Here is a 21,804-nt window from a genome sequence, read left to right on the forward strand (position 1 = left end):
AAAATAACGTAAAAGAAACCTCACTTCTGATAGGGAACAGAACACAGCTTTCGCATGAATGTGGCTGTGTGACGATACCTTAAGTCGTGTACTTTCATTCGATTTCAACAACAGACAAGTGCCACCGATAAGCAAATCCTCATGCCCGTGAGGGTACATTGAATAAAATCATGTAAATAAGTACACCACAGGCTTATGTATGCATGTATGTATGTATGTATGTATGTATGTATGTATGTATGTATGTATGTATGTATGTATGTATGTATGTATGTATGTATGTATGTATGTATGTATGTATGTATGTATGTATGTATGTATGTATGTATGTATGTATGTATGCATGTATGTATGTATGTATGTATTTGATACTTCTTGTTAAACGTTTCGATTCTATCAGCGATGTCTAAGATTATGAAGCAATTTGAAGTTTCATTCGAGTTTGAACTTGAACACCTTGAGGAATGCCTGCACAGCAGCTGTATTGCAGCGTAATTTTTTTCTACCTTAAAGACTCACCCTTGATAATTACATGTAAGAAATGGCAGAAGCAACTAGAGGAACCTGACGCTTCACTAAGCTAGTGTTCTCACTACAAATGTAAGGGTGGGAATGATGTTATGTTCTCTGCTTTCTACTTCATCAAAAAAAAAACTACACCAGTGTACGTCGGCATTGACATCCGTTGTCGGGAAGTCACCACCTGATTATGAAAACTCTTCCTGTCGTTCCTTCATCGTTAATTCTACATTCTATCGGCAAACATCGAGATAAAAAGCTGTACTACCTTTTGCGTGTTGAAGCAGTGCAGGTACCAAAGCCAACGCAACCACGAACACTAGAATGCAAATGATGATAGCCAAGCAGGCGTAGAGGATGTAACCATTACGGCTTGCAATTACGGTCGCATCATCGGACGTCGGCAGGTGATCTCCAAGCTCGGTTGTGCTGCGCTCGAAAAATTGTGCTGTTTAAGTGAGGCAGTCATCATTCTTCAAAGGCACTGACGATCGCTTTTTCACAATCCATTTTTTACAGCGGAACAGAATTATCACCCTCATAGTGTTTGTTCCTGCAGTGGTAGATTGCAAGTGCACATGGTTATTTATAAACAGCTTTTTTTCGACCTGAAAACTGTATAAATATTCATGAAGGCGTCCTTCATCAACACCGTGATGTGATAGCAATGTCCACAGCCCGCCTCGCAAACAGTTCATAAATCTAACAGTTCTGAGTTTGCAGGCGTGAATGAAACTATGTTTAATCATCTTCATTCGTTAATGGCAGTGCTTTCTTGTTGACTTTGAGAATTGTGAATTCCAGGCCGTGTGCTTTGTGTTAAAGTATTTGGCTCACGTGTTCTACGATGTTTTGACTACCGATCACGTTTTGTAAACACGTTGAAAACATTTTGCAGGTTCTTTACAGGTTGTAATGGCAGGAGCAGGGCATATTGTACAAATGCAAGATAACTACTGGTGAATAAAACTAACAGACTGGATTCCAAGAGAAAGTACGCGTGCGAGGAGGAGGCGGCAGGTCAGGTGGGCAGATAAGATGAACAATTTTGTGATGAAAAAGTAATGGCAGCGAGCACACAATCAAATTATTTTACAAAACATAGAAAAAGCTTTTGGTCCTGCTGTGAGTGTAGCCAGGCTTATGATGATCACGATGCTGTGCAGACAAGGATTACAGACTAAGCGTATGCGCATTAGAAATTGGTCTTGCCTTACCTCTGAAAATTCAGGCTTAAAGCAGGGGCGTTAGGGTCTGGCCCTTTACCAGGGGTCGTGCCTTCCTGTGTCGACGGAGATTTGAGCTTCTCGTCAGTGCTGTCAACCTTTTTAACTTCATCTCCTTGCTTTTCGGTTTCCTTCTTCTTCCTACTTTGCTTCTCTTCTTCTTTTCCGTCCCTATCCTTTTCACCGTACGCTTCCTTACCTTCCTCCACAGGCTTTTTGCCCCCGTCCATGCGATGTTTTGTCTCCGCGTCTTCTTCAGCCTTCTTGCCTGCTTTATTTCTTTTTCCAGTCACCTTGGAGGGCTTTTTCTGGCTATCCACACCCTCTGCTTGCGCCAGCATTGCTTGCAGAGCGGCCACCAAGTCAATAGGGCCTCCTTCCACTGGTGCCTGAGGAGGTAATATCGACTGAAAAGGGAGATGACATTCAGGCAAACCAGGGCCCAGAGTAGCGGGTGCCGGAGGAGAAGGAGCAGCTTGCTCAGGCGATCGCTGTCTAGAGCGCCGCGTTCGTGCCGGTGGTGGAGACAGCAGCAATCGAATCTGCTGCATCATCATAGTAATGGCAGCCGCGTCCACCAAAGGACTAAGTGGCGGCTCCTGCTGAGGAGGAGCAGCGTAGTGTTGGTGGCAAGGCGCCGAGCAAGGGTAGGCTTGTTGGGCAGCAGAAGATGGCGGGGACGTGCCTGCCAGGATAACTGGGCCCTGGCCACCGCCACCACCTGGCGATGGCAGAGGTAGGGGCATCGGCATCGGAAGCGGCATTGGTATGACGGTAGTCCTCGAACCGCCCCCGCCGGTACCTCCACCGATCGGCACTGTAACGATACGAGGTTGTGCGTTGGTTACTTGCGAAGTGATAATATGTGGAACTACAACCTTAACTGGATAACAATGCACGGAAACGCGGTCTAGTAAAAAAAAGCAGCAATGACGCCAAAATAATTTGGCTCGAGGTGATGGCTGATGTTCCTTCTGTTGTTTCCGCATCAACTAAGACAACGTGCCCATATACAACCAACTACCACCTCGATTATGCCTGAGTACGAGGAGCCAGCTCATACATTTGCATAGGTAAAACAGCGCAAATGAAAACAGATACAAATAGACACAAAACTAACATTATGTCCACTTGTTAATGCTTTATTTGAGGCAGTTTCACTTAAACATAACAACATGAATTCACATCATGACAGTCAGTTGACAAATACGACAACTTCACGTTGCAATAGTTCTGTACCAACATGGTGTCTGACACCGTTTAGAGAAAAATGGAGCGAGGCATAAAATTGTGTTTTCTTTTCGGCTGGCAACAATTTAGGCAGCGTTTACACGGCTGTGGAGAGGAAGCTCGATGGTGAGAAACAAGGCACGGGTTTTTGCCAGGTCAAGGACAGGTGCAAAACAAAGTCGATTAAGCCGTTGATGTGGCGTACGACATTCCGTTTTCGTGTGTGAAGTGTTATGCTGAACAGAAATGGCGTTATATAAATAATAGGATTTTGGATCACAAAGCTTCTCTGAAGTGACAGGCGAGCTGAAACATTCCTGTAGATTGTAGCGAATGTGGTTGCGCACCCTCGTTCAGCCACACTACAGTGAAATCTAAATTCAGGGTAGCGCGTGAAATTGAAGAAGCATATTTTATCAAAAAAGTTGGTGATTCATGTGCCGCGAAAACCTCTGTCACGTTAATTGGCACTGGTGTAGCTTTTCTGGAAATGGGTCATTCATACGATCTGCCTGCTCATGTAATAATTTATTCTACATGTATTCACGCAACTGGTTGCACATGTCTGTTTGTTCCAATCCATTCTCAGTTGTTTGTTTGCACTGTGTCGGGTGTGTTCCTTTTGTGCCTCTATTTTTTGTGCACCACCATCGGGAAAGTGACATGGCGGTTACATCGTAAATTCATACTCTAAGAAAGGGCCGCAACGTTTATGTTGGCTCAATGCTCTTGGAGTTATGCAATAGTCATCGATCATGTTATATCAGAAGCAAACGCCCAAAGGGGAGACAGAAAGTCTGATGTGGCGATGATATTAAAAAGTTCGCAGCTATAACGAGGCGGCAGTAAGCACAAGACCATGTAGATTGGCGGATCATGGGAGGGGCCTTTGCCCTTCAGTGGGTGTAGTTTGGCTGATGATGATACAATGAGAAGAGAAAAACAGAACAGACTGAAAATTGAAGGCAGGGTCGTGTGGGTTAAGAAGCGAAATTGGAAAGAATGGGTTCTTACCTGGTAATACGGAAGGCATCATAGGTGCTCCTGGTACCATGGAAATTCCTGGAGTAATGCCTGGGTAGGCAGCAGGCACCATACCGGGCACCATACCGGACATCATCGCAGGCATCATACCAGGCATCATTCTGGGCATCATGCCGGGCACCATACCAGGCATTCTACCAGGCATCATTCTAGGCATCATTCCCGGCATCATACCGGACATCCTGTAAGGCATTCCCGGCCTATTTCTGCCGTCATGTCCTGGCCTCATCCAACTTAAGCCAGGTTCCATGTTCGCCCCATGCGGAAAACGTCTTTCCCTCGAAGAAGATGCGGCAGTCATCCTCCTTACTGGATGTGGGTACCCTGCTGGCGTTTGACGTCGAGGTGTCATTTTCTGCCCAGGCCACCTGTACTCACTCGGTCCTCGCAGTGTGTCAGACATTTCGAAATCGGCACCATCAGTGACTCTGGTATCTGAAAAAAAGGACACTTTCAAAAAAAGAAAAACAAAATTCAGAGACCTATGAATTTTGTAAAAATCATATCCGGGGAAGCACTTAGTATGGTGGATTTACTATAGAGAATATTTTCTATATAGTGTATTGCATGCCTCGTAAAATTGCAAAATCAATGATCGGCGTCACCCATCAGTCGTATCAATATGAGTGATGAAAAACTAATAATCACGTGATAAAATTACCATATGACGTCATCATGACGTAACCCAATGAAATAAAGGGTATGCCAAAGATGGCCCAATCACTGAACCATCGCGAAACCCTGTGAGATGTAGAAAGTTTTTGAGGGGGGCAAAGGAATATCAGAACATCAACTGACAAAAAGGAGAAAAAAATGAACGCTTGTCGCAGTTGAGTCATCTTCGGTGGATGGCTGAGGGACTCTGTGAATTTTACAGCTGGTGATTGAAATGTGAGAAAAAAGAGACATGCATTCAAATATCCCGATGTCTCTGTCGCTCAACAAGCAGACGGTTTAGAAATGAAATGCTGTTGTACATAACAAACACCATTGTACTGGAAGTACAAATAAGGAAAGTCATTCGTTTCTTACGAATGAAGTCTCGCAACTGAGGCCAAATTGCTCACGTCAGCTTGTCACGTACATACAACAAATCATATACTTTTACGCGACGCCCACGTTTTCGACGCGACAAGGCAGGACTAATCGAATTAATGCTGGTTAAGCGAAAATCGTTGTTCACTGCGTCCAGTGTCCGTGGACCCGATACCCAAAAGTTAGAGATATACGAAAGCATGGTAAAGAGATGAGTTTGTAGTCACAGTGTGTCATGAGTTAGCCTTGATGTAATGAGATAAAAATGTGGGCAGCAAGAGAAGAAAAAACACAGGTGTCGGAAGGGCGAAAAATAATCCACGTCTGATTGCGTGAAGTTATTTCAGATTCCATTACGGAGATGGTGAATGGTTAATTTTGTTTGTACTTGTGCTCCTCGAATGATTTCCCCATTACTGCCATGTGTATGTACAGGTCACCAGGGTCTTTGTCAAGCCGTCCTCACGGCTTCTAGCCTTGGCAACCTTCCAGTTTTTTTTGGTAAATAAAACTTTTAATTTAATTTGAATGGAAGTCTTGTGATGCGCACTAGAGATCACTAAAACAGAAAACCACCGCACCGAAGTTTTGGATAAGTTCTTGTATCATTGCATTGTTGCCTGCTGCTAATGTAGATAGAACGTGAGAATTCAGTTTCTGAAATGCCCGCACGCGAATGCGCCGAACTTTTATACGTTTGCGTAAGACGTCGAAAAGCATCATGGTTTACAGAATTTTCTGCAGGAAATGTTTCCATAAACGCGCTACTATTGAGCGTCATTTAACATAGTTACAGAAGACCGCACGTACAAATTCTACTTTTACATGGCACAGCGCTCACGCTATCAACCATTCAGCATACTTCGCTGTTGGTGTGTAACTTAGACGCTCTTTTATAAATGTTCAAAGTGCCAGTCCTATGTGCATATTGCATATGAAATTAGCCTGGCATGTGCCAACGTGAAGCACCAGACGCGAAATAGACATGCAGCTCTCTGTAAGTACAGTGTATAAAACGCCAGCCCGGCGAGGATAGCCACCGTAAGCCTAGCCGAGGCATCAAACTTGATTGATTTATTGGACTTGGTTTGATATATGCATTTGTCCTAATAAATGTGATAGCCAGAAGAGGGAAAAGCCGTTCAAAAATAATCTCAGAGAGTCTTTCATTCTTGTATATGTAAATGCGACCTTAAATGCGCAGTCATTTTGTTTACATTATCGTAAAATGAAACACCGTCATAAGCTTTGACGAAACCATTAAATGATTGAACTTGAAGTGTTCACACTGCAGTCATATACATCATAATTCAAAACATTACGGACAGTGATGTGTTTTTACGGGATGGCATGATGTCAGTGCTAATATTTACTTGCTTAAAATTGAAACCTTCAATGCGCAAGCTACGTAGTGAAATTTTTCAAATTAAAAACTTAGCATATACAACCATAAGAAGACCCTTCATAAAATATGGTAAAATAGCGTTGGGCTCTCGCACGGCAATGAATCGACGCAAATATAATCAAGTCCGACGTCTAGCAGCTTGATTCATATTTAACTGATATCGTCGCGGTCTCTTCCCTAATGAACTTTGCCGAAACGCAAATCTTCCTGCTTTAGAATTAAGAACAGCAGTAGAACAATTATTATTTGTTTCGTTATTGTCAATTATAGGCTTAAGATCAACGGGCCCGACGTTTTCAGATCACCACAAAATCCACGTTTGAGGCACAGGTATAGCATATGTTTACTGAACCTCCATTGACGCGAATAGACTATTATAGTATAGCTATTTCCCACGAGTAATTGATGAGTATACGATGAGGACCGATTCACTGGTTTTCTCTACTTCTCTCACTGCATTCTTGAACTAGCTCCATGCTCTTGACTATTCGGATCATTGGGTATTTTTAATATATAAACGCTAATAATTAAGGTCACGCTGTGGATGCGAAGAGTGCGTTTGTGCGTTTTTTTCTATTTTTACTTTTTTATATTTTTGAAGTAAGCAGTGCCCTTTAAAACATATTTATACTCATGTCACGTATTTTTTTTCTTGCTGAGCTGTATTTGAGTGTTAACCCCTTGTTTGAATGATCCTTTTAGGGTTAACAATACAAACAAAGAAACGAACGAACAAACAAGTATACCGGCCAACGGTGATAATAGTCCCATGCTGCTCATAACGTCGAACATTGGAGCTCTCCACCATGGTTCGGGTCCCGTTCCTGTCATGCAGGGTACCGAAGGAGACGCCCAGGGTGCAGCTGCGCTTGAGAAAGACCTACTCGGCCGAGCGCTTAGTTCAGGAGCGGATACTGATAATCTCGCCTTGCCCTTTTCTGCCGCCCTCCGCTTCATTTTTTTTTTATTTCCACCAATTCTGGAGACAACTGCGATGGAGAAAAAAGCAACGGTGTGTAATTCACTTGCCTCAGGATTGTGCTCAATTTTTGCCTATGGGCAATTATTGAACAACAATTATGTAAGCTAGTGCTTGTGTCTTACGTTCACAATCTGCGCATTCGTGACCTTATTTTTATTTCCTGAACGAAAACGTTCTGTTCAGCCTAGCAGGAATTGCCAGTGATGAGAGCTTTCAGTATGGTCACCGAATAACCGCAAGGAGTCATCTTGATTTGCGAAAGTCAGACATTCAATAACATTTGTTGTTAACCTACCTTATTCAAGCTGAGCAAGCGTGGCGGGAACACGGGGTAGGCAAAAGGTGGAGGTTAGTCCCACCCCCCCCCCCTCTCCTAACCACCGAAAGGGGACGCCAACACCCCGTTACGTTTTTTTCGTCATACCTGTACCGTCACGTGCTTCAATCAAGGGTTAACGGCATGTAGTGTTTTCAATATATGACAGCGGCCGAGTTAACTTTATTGGAATATCAAAAGTTGTTTACTTTCCGCCTATTCTCACCAAAATCGGGGAACTTAAGGTATGCCTTTCAGAAGCACATAGTCACTTTATTTTCATTTTTGCCTCCATGACAAGGCCTGTTTATTTTGAGCTCGGTCAGTATGGCACGAACGCGGCGGCCTTGCGCTGAAGCTCGGTAATTGATAATCCTTGCGCGCGTCTACAAGAGGAAGCATACAAACAGGTAATGGGTAGCTGGGCCGTCATTACAAAAGGTTCACCTAAAGTATATTTTTTCGTGTTAGTACCCTGCAAGACTACAAAGAAAGCGGCTGGCTACGCAAATTATTGTATTGTGAGCTTTGTCTTTTATTATTACTGCGTTGATGTTTTGCTAACGGGATATCAGCGTCCACACACAACTACGTACTATCAAAATAAACTAAGAAAAGTCAGACATACCATCTATCTCGCGTACGAAGGTTGAGCTTTTGGAAGCGAAGGCAGCTCCATGATTTGTGCAAGAATATGGTGATAGTCAAGGAATAAATTCACAAAATTCACACAAGTTGAAACAGTTCTGCTAGGTAAAGGAACTTCTAAAAAAGCCACTCACCACAAGCGGAAAGCCCAGCTCTGCAGGACGTGTTTTTCAGGGAAGCAGGGAAATATTTCACAACACTTGCCAACCCGAGATGCTTCTTCTTTTCCGAGAGAGGTTTACTTGCTTGCTTGTAGCTTGATTTGTGGCTTCTACCCACTACGAGGGAGCGGCCATGGAACCGGTGGTTAGCTTACAACAAAGTTTGAGCATTCGAAAACAGATAAAAATGAAATCAATCGCAACAAGAATAAACAAGACCTTAAAAATGAATGTACTACATAGAGTAATACAGTAACCCTACAGTATGCAGGAAATTCTGTTAACAGAGAATTCTTCTAAAATTTACAAGAAATTTGCGTATGGCTAAGCAGACACTCCGGTTCTGGAAGCCCGTAGAAAACACGCCAAAGGAAAGAATGTTTTCGAAATTCAGAGCAATTTTTAAGCTTCTGAATACGTTTTTAAAATGATTTTCGCAATGGTGAGTGAGCAAAATATGATCAATATTTTCAGGTTCTTGACAGTAATAGCATATAGAAGGCCAGAGCACACATCTATGAAAAAATTAGAAGTGGGTATGCGGCATAGAAATTTTGTAAAAGCTACCTCTAATTTTCGAGGTTAATGTTCTTGTACTCTTTCTGCTGAGGCTCACACCCACTGTGGGGGTTGGCCAATAATTGAGTTGTCATATAAAATGTTGTTTAATTATATAATAATGGAGGTTATGCTGTTTGCTTGGTGTTCTTTCATGAATGACTGATACCCACTATGAAGAACTCTGCCAAAATTGAGCGAGTACGTGTAGTAACGTATTAGGAACAATGTTGATTGTTCGATCACCAGACGTGAGACAGGCAAGTGTACTGTGCTCAGGAATTGAAACACTAAAAGCAGCTAACTCTTATCAGCCATTGTTAAGTACACTCACGACATATAATTGCTTAATTACACGTTTCTAAGCATGTAGCAGTCGCTACTACGTCACATAACCTGAATCAACCATTGTTAAATATATCGGTGAGAGCGTAAACTAAATAACGTCTTGATGTTGTTCCAGTTGTTCGCGTTTGAATTTCTGGACATTTTATTTGAACTGTACTCTGCTCACAAATGCCTGAGCTATAAAGTACGACTCAGTCTGCCTTCTATTATTTGTTTTAGGAACGCTTACCTTCTCGCCCACTATAATGGCACAGATTTGTAGGATGCTCACACTTCGAAATGTGCAAACCGAGTGTTATGGGGCCCCGTTCGTGTCGTGTTTTCATTTTCTTACCATGCTTCTTTTTAACCAAGTATTGAAGCCCCCAGAAAAATAGCACAGACTTAAAAAATGCCCCAAAACAAGTAATATTCATCATAGCCCTGTAGGAGCCACTTAAAAAGTAATTCCCTTTGTTCTAGATAGTAATTTGTCCGCATGGCGAGGTGACCGACTAGAAACAAATACTTGCGGAACTACTGCGGAGTTTGTGTTGCCTTGATCTGTTGCCTTCAGTCCGTGTTTGAACGGTCACCTTCGTTTGTCATGAATCATCGCCAACTGCGACTTTTTCGTCAGACGGAGGTCTGACAAAATGTTCAGCACGTTTATAAAAATGCAGAATCAACGAACTGTGATTGCGCTGGTTAAAATTCTAACTTATAAAAGTGGGACTAAGCAGAGTGCACTATATTGAGCATATTGCTACATGCATGCATACTGAGATTCTAGGTGGCGACGCGCGTCGCCCCATAGAATCTCAGTATGCATGCATGTAGCAATATCACTCACAATCAGCCAGAACATAAGACAGTCCTCTGTAAATGCGCTAACTTATGCAAGTATATTTTTCATCTAACATACCAAACACTTGGCTGGCGCCACGCTATAACAATACGTTCAACGGCGATGTGATAAATATACACATACGGTGTAAACCAACATTATTTGAAAAAAAATACGCTATTGTTTCGATTAGTATGCGGCGCTAGCCAGTTAATATGAACAATTCCAAAGAGGAATAAATTGGATCCCTAATAAATTAGCCCTATTCTATACGCTCAATCTTCTGAATGATACCGCGTTTCTTGTCCATACAATCTATTTGTCAGTATTTGCAGTACACAACTATACAACTGCCTTCTTTTTTTTCTCGTTCTTTAACTCCTTAAACACCTTTTCGAACTCTTCTTTGAAGCGGTCGACGTGAGCGATGGTGTATAGCTTGAAGTTTTCCAGCGTGATACCACCTTCAGGTTCTGTTTCGCTATCGGTTGTGAACACGGTGGCAATATTACCCACGTTCGCATCCGAAACTTCGCGCGTCGCTCTTTCTTGGCTGATGAGTAGCGATGCGCGCGAGGTGGCAGTCTGTCGCACGCCTCGATGCTGGGAACCCTGGACGCGCTCCAGCAGCTCCCTAATTGGGGACTTGGTGCTCGCTTCGAACGTGAACCTCGATGAAGTGGCGCTGTCGTCCCCGGAGTCGTCGTCGTTCCAAATGTTGCCGTAATCGAACGGCGGACGCTTTGGAAAGGCGGTCTTATAGGCGTCGTCTTGGCCACCAGCAAAAAGACGCGCCTTGAGGTTCTTCCGGTAGCCCTGGTCCAGAAAAGCGCCGAGCGTCAACGTGGTCACGAACGCCACGGTGTTATTGGCTTGGTTTGCCATGTCGGGTTTCTTCGTCTTCGTACGCACAGAAATAGAGATTTCTGCTTTCGAGCTCACATCACTGGTGCCATTCGCAACGCCGCCAGAAGGAAAGGACGAACTGTATGGTTCTCGCTTGAGCTCTGCGGAAGAAGTTGTTGTCGAGTCTCTTGTTTGAGAGTCGACCAAGTCCTTGGCTCCAGCCCAGTTCCTGTCGTTTAGGGCTATTTCGATCGTGTTCATGTCCAAGGGAGCAGTTGCCGCATCTTTGGGCGATGGAGACGAGACACTGGCCCTCAGCGTCAGAGCGTGTGTTGAAGAACTGGCCGTCGGGGCTCCCTTGCCATGTTTAACTGCAGGGACGTCAATGTTGACGATTTCACCTTTGAAATGGCCCTCACTTTCTGCAGAGGTTGCTGCTGCGCTCGTCGTTCCGTTAGTAGCTGCAATAAACTCTTGCCACGTTCAGATGAAGCATTCATACGAGAAATGCACAGCAAGCGGTTGCATTATCTTTAAGTCCTCTGGTGTTTCAACTACCTCGCGAGTCAATGATAGAACCCGACACATTATTACTGACATGATGTAAGAAAATGTGCACACAGATAAGACGCCAGGTACTTCTTTGCTTTTAAAGGGGGCCCGCGAAACTTTTGCGACAGCCTAATTCAGCACCGGAAAGCATGTAGTAATAATATCTTAAGCGAATTCAATCATAAATATGCTAATTGGTGCACAAAAAAAGAAGTTAAAAACTCCACAGACGATGACGAGAAACGTTCTCTTTTGAATTTAACTTCTCTGCTTACGTCAAAGACTGCTTCCAATGCCAACCTGAAAAGACACACCGGAATTGTAACCTACCTCGCTACCCCTTTTGGATGATGTCGTTATCATGGTTACGACCAAGGAGGTTCTTTTCTCTTTCGTTACGACTAAGGATTAAATCTTCTTGGTTACGACAAACGACGTGTGTCGGGTAGCAGACTCTCCCACGGTAACATCGATACAAAGCGATTTCGCGGGGACACTGAAAGAGGCTTAAAAAATTGCTGGAGATAAAATTATTGCCCAGGAGTGAGGCCGTGTCCATAGCAAGATGGCGGCTGTGGCGGCCGTCTTACTAGGGGTACGATAAAATAAACACGAAACGTTTTTCTCGCACGCCCAGAAAATTTAATGTGCAAACTTTTTCGGGTGACATAGTTCTCAGACTGCGTCTTAGAGTTTCTAGTCTTCCTTGATAAGCACCTCCAATTGGAGGCAATGTTCATTGGAGGGTCATTCATCCAAACTCATTTATTGTGTTATTTCGTCAAGAACAACTATTCCTAAATACAGATTTAATGTAGCCTTTACATTAGCACAAGAAAACTACTTGATCTCTAGGTGCGCACTACAAGAAAAAAGCATGTTTCCGACATCTAGACAGGGCGAAAGCTGGCTTCACTTTTGCTAGCAAAGCATTGCGGGAGCTTCCACTCCAGCAATTTTTGGGGCAAAGCTCCTTAAAGCGGCACCCGTTTGTCCCTCGTAGTAGTGCGTAACATCTCTTACGCTTTGACCTGCAAGGTGGTACCGGTGGGAGATTTCTCCTGTGCGTTGTTCAACAATAAAAAAATTCGCAGCGTGCGCGTTAACTAAAAGCCGAATTATCCTGTCTCTCCTTCCCCATTATCAGCCATTGGCATGTACATAAAACACTATCTGACAAGAAAGGGTTCCTACTTTAAACTCGCTGGGCATGACCTCGGTTTTAGAAAGGTTTAGCTAGCGTTGGGCCGCAGTCCCATGAATACAGTGAACTAGTATATACCATGAACTCGAGGTGGTTAAAGCTGGGAAGTAGACACGAAGCGCACGCCGTAAGAAAGTGTGTGTGTGCCACCTCTTGTTTATTCCTTGGAATGTCCGCAGGATGGCGGTGCTCCTATATGGGGAATATATGATGAAAAGATGCGAGATGGTGGTACTTGTAGTGTTGAATAGGTGGACGAACGGACACACAGACAGATGCATGGACGGACGCATTGGTGGCTGCGCGGATGGATGGGCGCATGGACAGACGCAGGGGTGGATGCATGGACGAACGCAGGGATGGACGCACGGATGGACATGCGGAAGCACGAACAGACGCACGCGCGGACGGGCGGATGGACGTACGGACTGTCATACAGACAGACGCATAGACGAACGGAAGCCAGAACGAATGGACGGACGGATGCTTCGCCCCACTCTCTACCATTCACCCCGTGGATATGCTGCCATTTTTTTTAAACCTCCTTGGGGACACTCCTCGGCTTGCGTGAAAGACGCGTTCTACCGAAACGCCGGCGTCCACCTCATGTTGCCTTTTTGGCCAGCTAAAAACACCGCCTGCGTTTTCGCCTTTAGCTGGCGCACTATAGCCGCGTTTGCAGACTAAAAACATAAGGATGGATGGTTATATGGGGGATTTAACGTCCCAAAACCAACATATGATTATGAGAGACGCCGTTGTGGAGGGCTCCGGAAATTTCGATCACTTGGGGTGCTTTAGCGTGCACCCAAATCTGCATACACGGGCCTACAACATTTCCGCCTTCATCGGAAATGCAGCCGCCACAGCCAGAATTCGATCCCGCGACCTGCGGGTCAGCAGCCGAGTACCTTAGCCACTAGACCACCATGGCGGGGCGATTGTCCACTTTTTAAACTGGGCCTCGAGCTATCTTTTAAACGTGTCCCTTTCTCTCTGTCTCTCTATCTGCACCGGAATGCAAAGTGGCTGAAGTAGTGATGTAGCTTTTATGTTTTATAAACACACGTGTCCTGTATACGTGCTTCACAGTGCAGCATTAAATACTGCAGTAATGATGCGTGGAACAAGCGCACATTGCCAGCGGGCGTTAGAACATGTGATTATCATAATGATTTCGTAGTTTAAAGCCGGTCACCCACTACAAGAGGCACACACGAAACTGCGCCAATTCCCTTATAGGACCGCGTAGGAAGTGTGTTGAAAGTTCTGAAAGGTTTCATGCACTAAGTGCTTGTGGTAAGCACCGTGAACAGGATATCACTATTCGTGTTCCACTCCTGAAAGCAAAGCTTTAGGGTCCACTATTTTTTTTCCTTCTCAGTCAATGTTTTGTTCCACCCGGCCGCGGCGGCTGCATTTCTGAAGGATGATGATGATGAAAAACATTTATTATAAAAGAGAGAGGTACGGGGCCAAAGCATGACCCCGCTACATGGTCGGCGTCCTTAGTCCGGGACACCGCATGACGAGGCCCCTACTCGCGCCCGTCTCACCAGAGCCCGTTGAGACTCTAGTGATGAGCAGTTGAGGAGGGCAGTCTCCCATGCCTCTCGGGAAGGGGTAGGGGAAGGGGGTAGGTGGGGATTTTTCGGACATACCCATACCATGTGGAAGATATCACGCGTCTCCCCACAGTGTGAGCACCGCCCATCTGTGTTCGCATCGAAATGTTTTAGGATTGCAGGACAGAGTAGAGTACCTGTCTGCAGGCGCCTTAGAGTTCGCTCTTCCGCCTTACTCAGCCCCTTTGCAGAAGCCGGGTAAAGGCGGTGAGTGTCGCGATAATAGGTGAGAATTTCTTTGAACCGCAGCAGCGGTGTATTGGCCTCCGAGTCATAAGAGTCAAGGTGAGGAGCCCGGTGGGTAAGCGCTCGGGCGGCCGCGTCAGCGGCCTCATTACCTTGTAAGCCCTGATGGACAGGAGCCCATACGATGCGTTTCGGGGCTGGATCAGCGAGAGCCCGTTTTAGAATTTGGCTGGCTAGGGGGGATATCTCTCCTACCAAGTAATGAGCACATGCTTTCCGGGAGTCCGTGATGATAACTTTCGAGTTGGGGTCCGCAGCAGCAAGCGCTATCGCGACTTCCTCAGCGTGCTCTGGATTTTGTGCTCGGAACGAGAGCCCACTGATATGCTTTTCCCGGTGAACTACACAGGCCGTGTAAAATCCCGTGGGCGAAGGCCCTGCTGTATCTACATAGAATACACCAGGTCGGGAGCCGTGTTGCCTCTCAAGCGTCCGAGCCCGCGCCTGTCTTCTGCTTTCGTGCGTGTGCTTATCCATGTTACTGGGGAGTGGAGAGACCGAGAGCATATGCCGCCACAGTTCCGGAATACGCTCCGCCTTCTCTGCAGTGCAAGTGTGCTGTATATGTAAGCGGTTCAGCAGGCGGCGCCCGGGAGCCGTCTGCACGAGCCGCGTATATTGATTCATAAGGTGGGCCTCCCGCAACTCCTGGTAGGAGTTGAGCACACCTAACGCCCTCAGTTTGGCGTTGGAAGTGGCCACCGGGAGATCCAGAGCTCGTTTAGTAGCCTTACGAATGATGGCATCTATTCTTTCGTCTTCTTGCTTGTTAGTGTGAAGGTATGGGACGGCGTAGAGGACCCGGCTAGTCACGAAGGCATGGGCGAGCCGAAGCGCGTCCCTGCCCCGCAGACCACCCCGCTTGTTGGAAACGCGGTGGATCATGCGCCCTACCTGTTCGCCTATTCTCTTGAGTTTCGCTATAGTAAAGTCCGGTCTGAGTCTGTGGTGAATGAACAGGCCCAGAATCCGGAGCTCCTCCACCTCTCTGATGGGAACCCCAGACAGGGAGATGTGTATGGCTGACTTATCTCTTGGCTTCGCTCTAACGTGCAGAAGCTCTGATTTGTTTGGAGCACATTGGAGTCCACAATCGTTGGCATACGCCTCGACTATGGATGCGGCCTGCTGAAGGCGTTCCTGCATTTCACCAAGGCTCCCTTCAGTGGTCCAGATTGTAATATTGTCGGCATATACTGCGTGTTGTGTGCCTTCCACCCTGGCCAATTCGCTTGGAAGGCGCATCATAGCAATGTTGAAAAGGAGCGGTGATAACACTGCTCCCTGTGGGGTACCCCGTGTTCCCATAATGTACGGGCCATATTCCTCGTCCTCGATCCGAAGAAGTGCCTGGCGTTTAGAGAGAAAATCTCTGACATATGCAAAGACCTTAGCCCCGCAATCGGTTGAATTCAAGTTAGCCAGGATGCTGCTGTGTTTAACATTGTCGAAAGCCCCCTTCAGATCAAGGGCGAGGATGGCTTTATCATCGTGTTGCGTAGTTATGGGCTGTATGACGGCCCTATGGAGCTGGAGAAGGACGTCTTGTGCAGACATGTGTGGGCGAAACCCAAACATGGCGTCTGCAAAGAAGCCCTTGCCCTCAAGGTATGGGGAGAGGCGATCCCGTACCATCGTCTCCATAAGCTTGCCCGCGCACGAAGTCAGTGATATGGGCCTCAGATTTTTCGTATTCACGGCCTTGCCTGCTTTGGGGATTTCCGAAGGAGGCGCAAATGCTGTGGGTCCGTGTGCTCAGATTCGGGAGCACGTTAACGAACCCCAGGTGGTCGAAATTTCCGGAGTCCTCCACTACGGCGTCTCTCATGATCATAAAGTGGTTTTGGGACGTTAAACTCCACATATCAATCAATCAACGTTTTGTTCCTCCCTCCCAAATTTTTTTTCATCTAACGAGATCTTGGATCCACTCCAGGACAAGAGGCTCTGCAACATTTCTACAGCTCATCTGTTTTTGCCCTGCCTCCGTGATCAGGGCAACTGAAACCAAGTGACCTTATCTTGAGTTACGTAATCATGTCCTGAAATTTGGCGCTTCATGATTTCATGATGACGTCATACGATAACGTCATCACGTGATGATATTCTGCATCATTCGTGTCGACGCCGACGGTGAGGTTTCGCATATGATCAGGCATCCAAGACTCTATCATTAATAAGCGTTATCTGTACTTTTTCTGGGCCATGCTTAAGAGTTGAAACAAGTTCACAGTCGTTATAATAAAAAAAACACGCCATAAAGAATTAAAAACAGTTCTTGATGAATTGAAGTCCAGTCAGGCGATTTTGGAGCAAACTGTGTCAGATATTAACTCAAGATTGGTTGCTGTAGAAGCTCGTGTAAATTCCTTCGACAAAATGCCTCCAAGTAACCTGCAGCAAACTATAAGTGATACTGTTCGTGGGGCGAACGCTGAATTACGTTCACGCCTAGATGATTTCGAGGATAGGTCACGGCGAGAAAACCTTCTATTCTTCGGAATACCTGATGCTGCAGCCGAAACATGGTCGCAGTCCGAAGATAAGGTTCGCGAGATTATGTCCACTCTAGGTCTCCAACTGCCGACCGATGCCATTTCACGTGCGCATAGGCTTGGTTCATACGCAAATAAGAAGTGCCGTCCTGTAATTGTAAAGCTTTCTAATTTTAAGGTTAAGGAAAGCATTATGGCAAATAAGGCCAAATTAAAAGGTATCGGTGTCAGCTTAAGTGAAGATTTTTGCAAAGAAACTAGGAACACGCGTAAAAAATTGTACGAGTACGGAAAGTCGACTGGTCAACAGTTTGCAGTGCGTTACAACAAGTTATTCATTAACAAAAAATGCTTCGTTTACTGCAGTCAAACCGACAGCGTTTGTGAACTTACCCGTGAATTTACTTCTTCACTTTCCCCTTCAAGTACCAATATTCCTAGCAGTGTTCTTCCCTCTTCCTAGCAATCCCAACCTACTAAACGTGCCGCAACACTTGAACCAGTTTCAGTCTTGTTTACAAATATTAGAAGTGTGCTAAGTAAACGTGACGAGTTATCTTCTATAATTGATGACTGTTCTGCGGACATAGTAGTGTTAACAGAAACTTGGTTGTCAAGTAAAATTCGCAACACTGAGGTTTTACACTGCAAAAACACCTACAATTTTTACAGATCAGATCGTATAACAAGAACAGGGGGCGGTGTTCTTATCGCGATATCAGATAGATTTTCCTCTCATATTGTTCCCATAAGTTCGCCACTAGAAATTGTATGCGCGTGCGTTCGATTTGCGTATCAGGATGTGATTTTGTGCGTTTGCTACCGACCGCCTCGCTGCCCCTCAGACTTTTGCGAAAACTTCCATGACTGTTTGCACGCAGTTTCTGTCAGGTACCCAAATTCTCATATATTTGTCATGGGCGATTTTAATTTCCCAGAAGTTACTTGGGGCAGTGGGGATGGAACGGCTAGCTGTCTTTCAGCGGAAGGTAATTGCTTTTTAAACATATGCAATGATTTTAATTTAACCCAAGTAATCCATGAACCCACGCGCATCACAGCATTTTCTTCAAATATACTTGATTTGGTTTTCACAACTAATCCTTCGGTCATTTCATCGATTCACTACCTACCCGGGCTTAGTGATCATCGCATTGTACACTTCACCTGCGCAATGCAACCACAGCGTCCTATGCACGCAACTAAAGTTATAAAAGATTATGCGAAAGCTGATTATGCATCTATATGTACTGAGTTGGAAGTTTTCACTGAAAAATACATTGCATGTGCCGCTGATAACACTGTAGAGGAGAACTGGGTATCGTTCAAAAATAAGTTTAATTCACTTATAGATTGTTATGTTCCTTTACGAACTGTTCGAACGGCGTTCCGCTCTCCGTGGTTCACATCAGCACTTCTTCGCTTACGTAATAAAAAAAAACGACTTTACCGCAGCGCTTCATCATCTGACACCACGGAGAGATGGGCGGCTTATCACAACGCAACATTAGAATACAAAAAAGCTTATGCAGTTGCTAAACATAGTTTCTTCAGCGATACCCTTCCCTCTCTTCTACAGTCTAACCCTCGTAAGTTTTGGTGTCTAGTAAATGGTCCAAAAAATAAGAACATTGATCTTTGTGACGAACTTGGTTTGGCGATTGCAAGTGACAGGTGCTGCGAGGCTTTGCAAGACGTATTTAAAAAATCATTTTCCGTTGACAACTCCAATCATTTACCAATTCAAGCCGATCCTGGATATCCCCGAATGGAACCAATCATCATTGATCAATTGGGGCTATTTCACCTCATATTAAAAATGAAAGCCTCGGCACCTGGCATAGATGGAATCGCTCCCCAATTTCTCAAACAAACTGCCACTTATTGTTCAGTCATTTTTTCACAGCTCTTTTCACAGTCATTACAAAATGCCTCATTGCCCAGTGACTGGAAGGCGGGGAAGGTGGTTCCTGTGCCTAAACCAGGTGACTCATCTAATCCTTCTAACTACAGGCCCATCACTTTGACTAGTATTCCATGTAAGCTTCTCGAACACATAATCTATTCTAACTTAATTATATTTCTCGAAGAAAATAACTTCTTTCACAACAGTCAGCATGGTTTTAGGAAACACTACTCATGTGAAACCCAACTACTTCTCTTCACCAACGACTTATTTTCAGCTTCTGACACTGGCTCCATTATCGATTGCATTTTCCTTGATTTTCAAAAAGCTTTTGACACCGTTTCTCACCGTTTACTCCTACTAAAACTAAGCATGCTAAATATTGACTCAAACACATTACGATGGATCGAATGCTTCTTATCTAACAGAACCCAACATGTAACAGCTAACGATCATGACTCACGCAATTGTTCAGTAATCTCTGGTGTGCCGCAAGGTTCTGTCCTTGGACCCTTACTCTTTCTAATTTATATTAATGACCTTCCATCCAGCATTACATCAACAATCAGGCTATTTGCCGACGATTGTGTCATCTACCGCATAATAACTAACTCTCATGATTCATCACTACTTCAATCTGATCTTGACAACATTACATCTTGGTGCTCACTCTGGTCAATGAAACTAAATATTGGCAAGTGCAAAATAATGAGGATCTCTCGAGGAAGTACTGACTGCACTAGCCCTGTTTATTCAATTTCTAATTTTCTGTTGTCGTCTGTCAATACTTACAAATATCTTGGTGTTCACATAGATAACAATTTAACATGGAATAATCATGTCAGTTATGTGATTAACAATGCTAACCGCACTCTCGGCTTCTTGCGCCGTAACTTTTCATTAGCACCTGTTTCATTAAAACTTCTTCTTTATAAAACACTAGTCAGATCTAAACTCGAATACGCCTCATCAATCTGGGATCCTCATTCTTGTTCACTTGTTAATGCACTGGAAGCCATCCAAAATCGCTCAGCTCGCTTCATTGTCGCTAATTACTCCCGTACCGCTAGCATCTCATCAATTAAAAATTCCCTAGACCTTCCTACCCTTTCTAACAGGAGGAAACAGGCCCGACTCTGTCTCTTTCACAAAATTTTTTTTATGAATCCTGAAATAAAGGGCACATTGTTCTCGTCACCTTCTTACGTTTCATCTCGCATCGACCATAACTTCAAAGTCCATGTGCCACTCTGCCATACCAACATATACTTCCACTCCTACGTGCCGAAGACTTCATCCGAATGGAACCACCTTCCTGCCTCCATCGCCAGCAACCCTGATCATGCATCATTCAAGACTGCCATCTCTAACTTGTAACCACTCCTCTCTGTAACGCCGCAAATGGCATTGAGAGTATTTAAATAAATAAATAAATAAATAAATAAATAAATAAAGGTAGCGCTAACAATCCGTAAAGAGAAAACGTACTGACGCTGTCAAGATTTAAGCTTAGCGTGTAGAGACTTACATAAGAAAGGGAGCATATGTGGGGCGAATAAGTACAGCAGGAGGATGAAGATGACCAAGAATATGATGAGGCCAAGCAGGATGAAGCAGAGAATGCGTCCGGCACATCCAGGCTGGGTTACCTGCAGCGCGGGGCTGTGAACGACGGTTGGGCGAGGAATCAAAGCATTGAACGGCAAGTCTACATTCGAGAGTAAAACGCCGCTGATGAAGGCTAACGGTGCTGAAAACACGGAGAAAGCGAGAACGAAGACAGCAGGCTCACTGGTTTGTGTGCTGTCTTCATTCTTCGTTTGTTCTCGTTTTTTTCTGCACAGGAAGCCTTCATCATGAACCAACAACATGTCCAAAGAATCGCCCTATGGAGCAAGAGTCGAGTGTTTATATATAGATAGCACGGCAAAACATGTACGCAGAAATAAACCAGGACGAAGATACCGCAAAGTCCCGCGCCAGCGCCTTCTTTACGAGGAAAGATATCGGACAAGATTCGGAGGCTGGCGCTGGCTTGGTCGCTGAACAAGCTAGCCCCAGCCTGGCGGTAGGAGCGTCTCCAAGAAGATGGTGGTAAAAGTGTCTCTAACAAGAATGCGCGAATGTGCTTCTAATGAAATGATTTATTCAATACGCGTAAACTTACTGAATTTACCACGCTGCGAAGAATCATTGGTAGAAATTTCGTGTGTAATGACAAGAGTGGAAGAACGTTTTTTAAATCTTCGAAGTATTTTTGAAAACTATAACAGCAACCCCGAGAAACCACATATTGAAAAAAACATACTGATAAATCATGCACATATCTAACCTCTCTTGCAGGACTCCGTAGCGGACAACATAAAAGAAAAAAAATTGGAAGATCCCAGGTACAGTTGGAATCAATGATATGCGAAGAACGAATGAGGAAGGTTAATATGTCACTCTAAAATCAGCGCAATGTTACGAGGTGGAGGTAAATGATGCCGTACATAACTTACGTGTCATGACTATCATGTTTGGATGTGTCGATTACCTTCGTCATCTATTCCCGTCACGTGATATCAAATTTAGTATATGTGGAGCTAGCGAAATGGCCGCGAGTATGCGGTGAGTGTGGTATGTTGTCATT

The 21,804-nt window shown here is 44.7% G+C and overlaps 1 protein-coding gene across 1 annotated transcript in view; it reads right to left on the reverse strand.

Annotated features, from left to right (window-relative positions):
* Positions 1 to 21,014, reverse strand: part of LOC142817741 (uncharacterized) — a 29,086-nt gene extending 8,072 nt beyond the window's left edge. Inside the window, exons 1-6 of the mRNA XM_075895253.1 lie at positions 20,701 to 21,014; positions 8,540 to 8,683; positions 7,206 to 7,448; positions 3,990 to 4,454; positions 1,737 to 2,562; positions 788 to 948 (exon numbers count right to left, since the gene is read on the reverse strand). Of these exons, the coding sequence (XP_075751368.1) occupies positions 788 to 948; positions 1,737 to 2,562; positions 3,990 to 4,454; positions 7,206 to 7,448; positions 8,540 to 8,683; positions 20,701 to 20,716 (1,855 nt within the window). The 5' untranslated portion in view covers positions 20,717 to 21,014. The remainder of the gene's footprint in view (positions 1 to 787; positions 949 to 1,736; positions 2,563 to 3,989; positions 4,455 to 7,205; positions 7,449 to 8,539; positions 8,684 to 20,700) is intronic.
* Between the last annotated feature and the right edge of the window lie 790 nt (positions 21,015 to 21,804).

This window comes from Rhipicephalus microplus, chromosome 5, assembly GCF_043290135.1.
Source record: "Rhipicephalus microplus isolate Deutch F79 chromosome 5, USDA_Rmic, whole genome shotgun sequence".
In the NCBI taxonomy this organism is placed as follows: domain Eukaryota; kingdom Metazoa; phylum Arthropoda; class Arachnida; order Ixodida; family Ixodidae; genus Rhipicephalus; species Rhipicephalus microplus.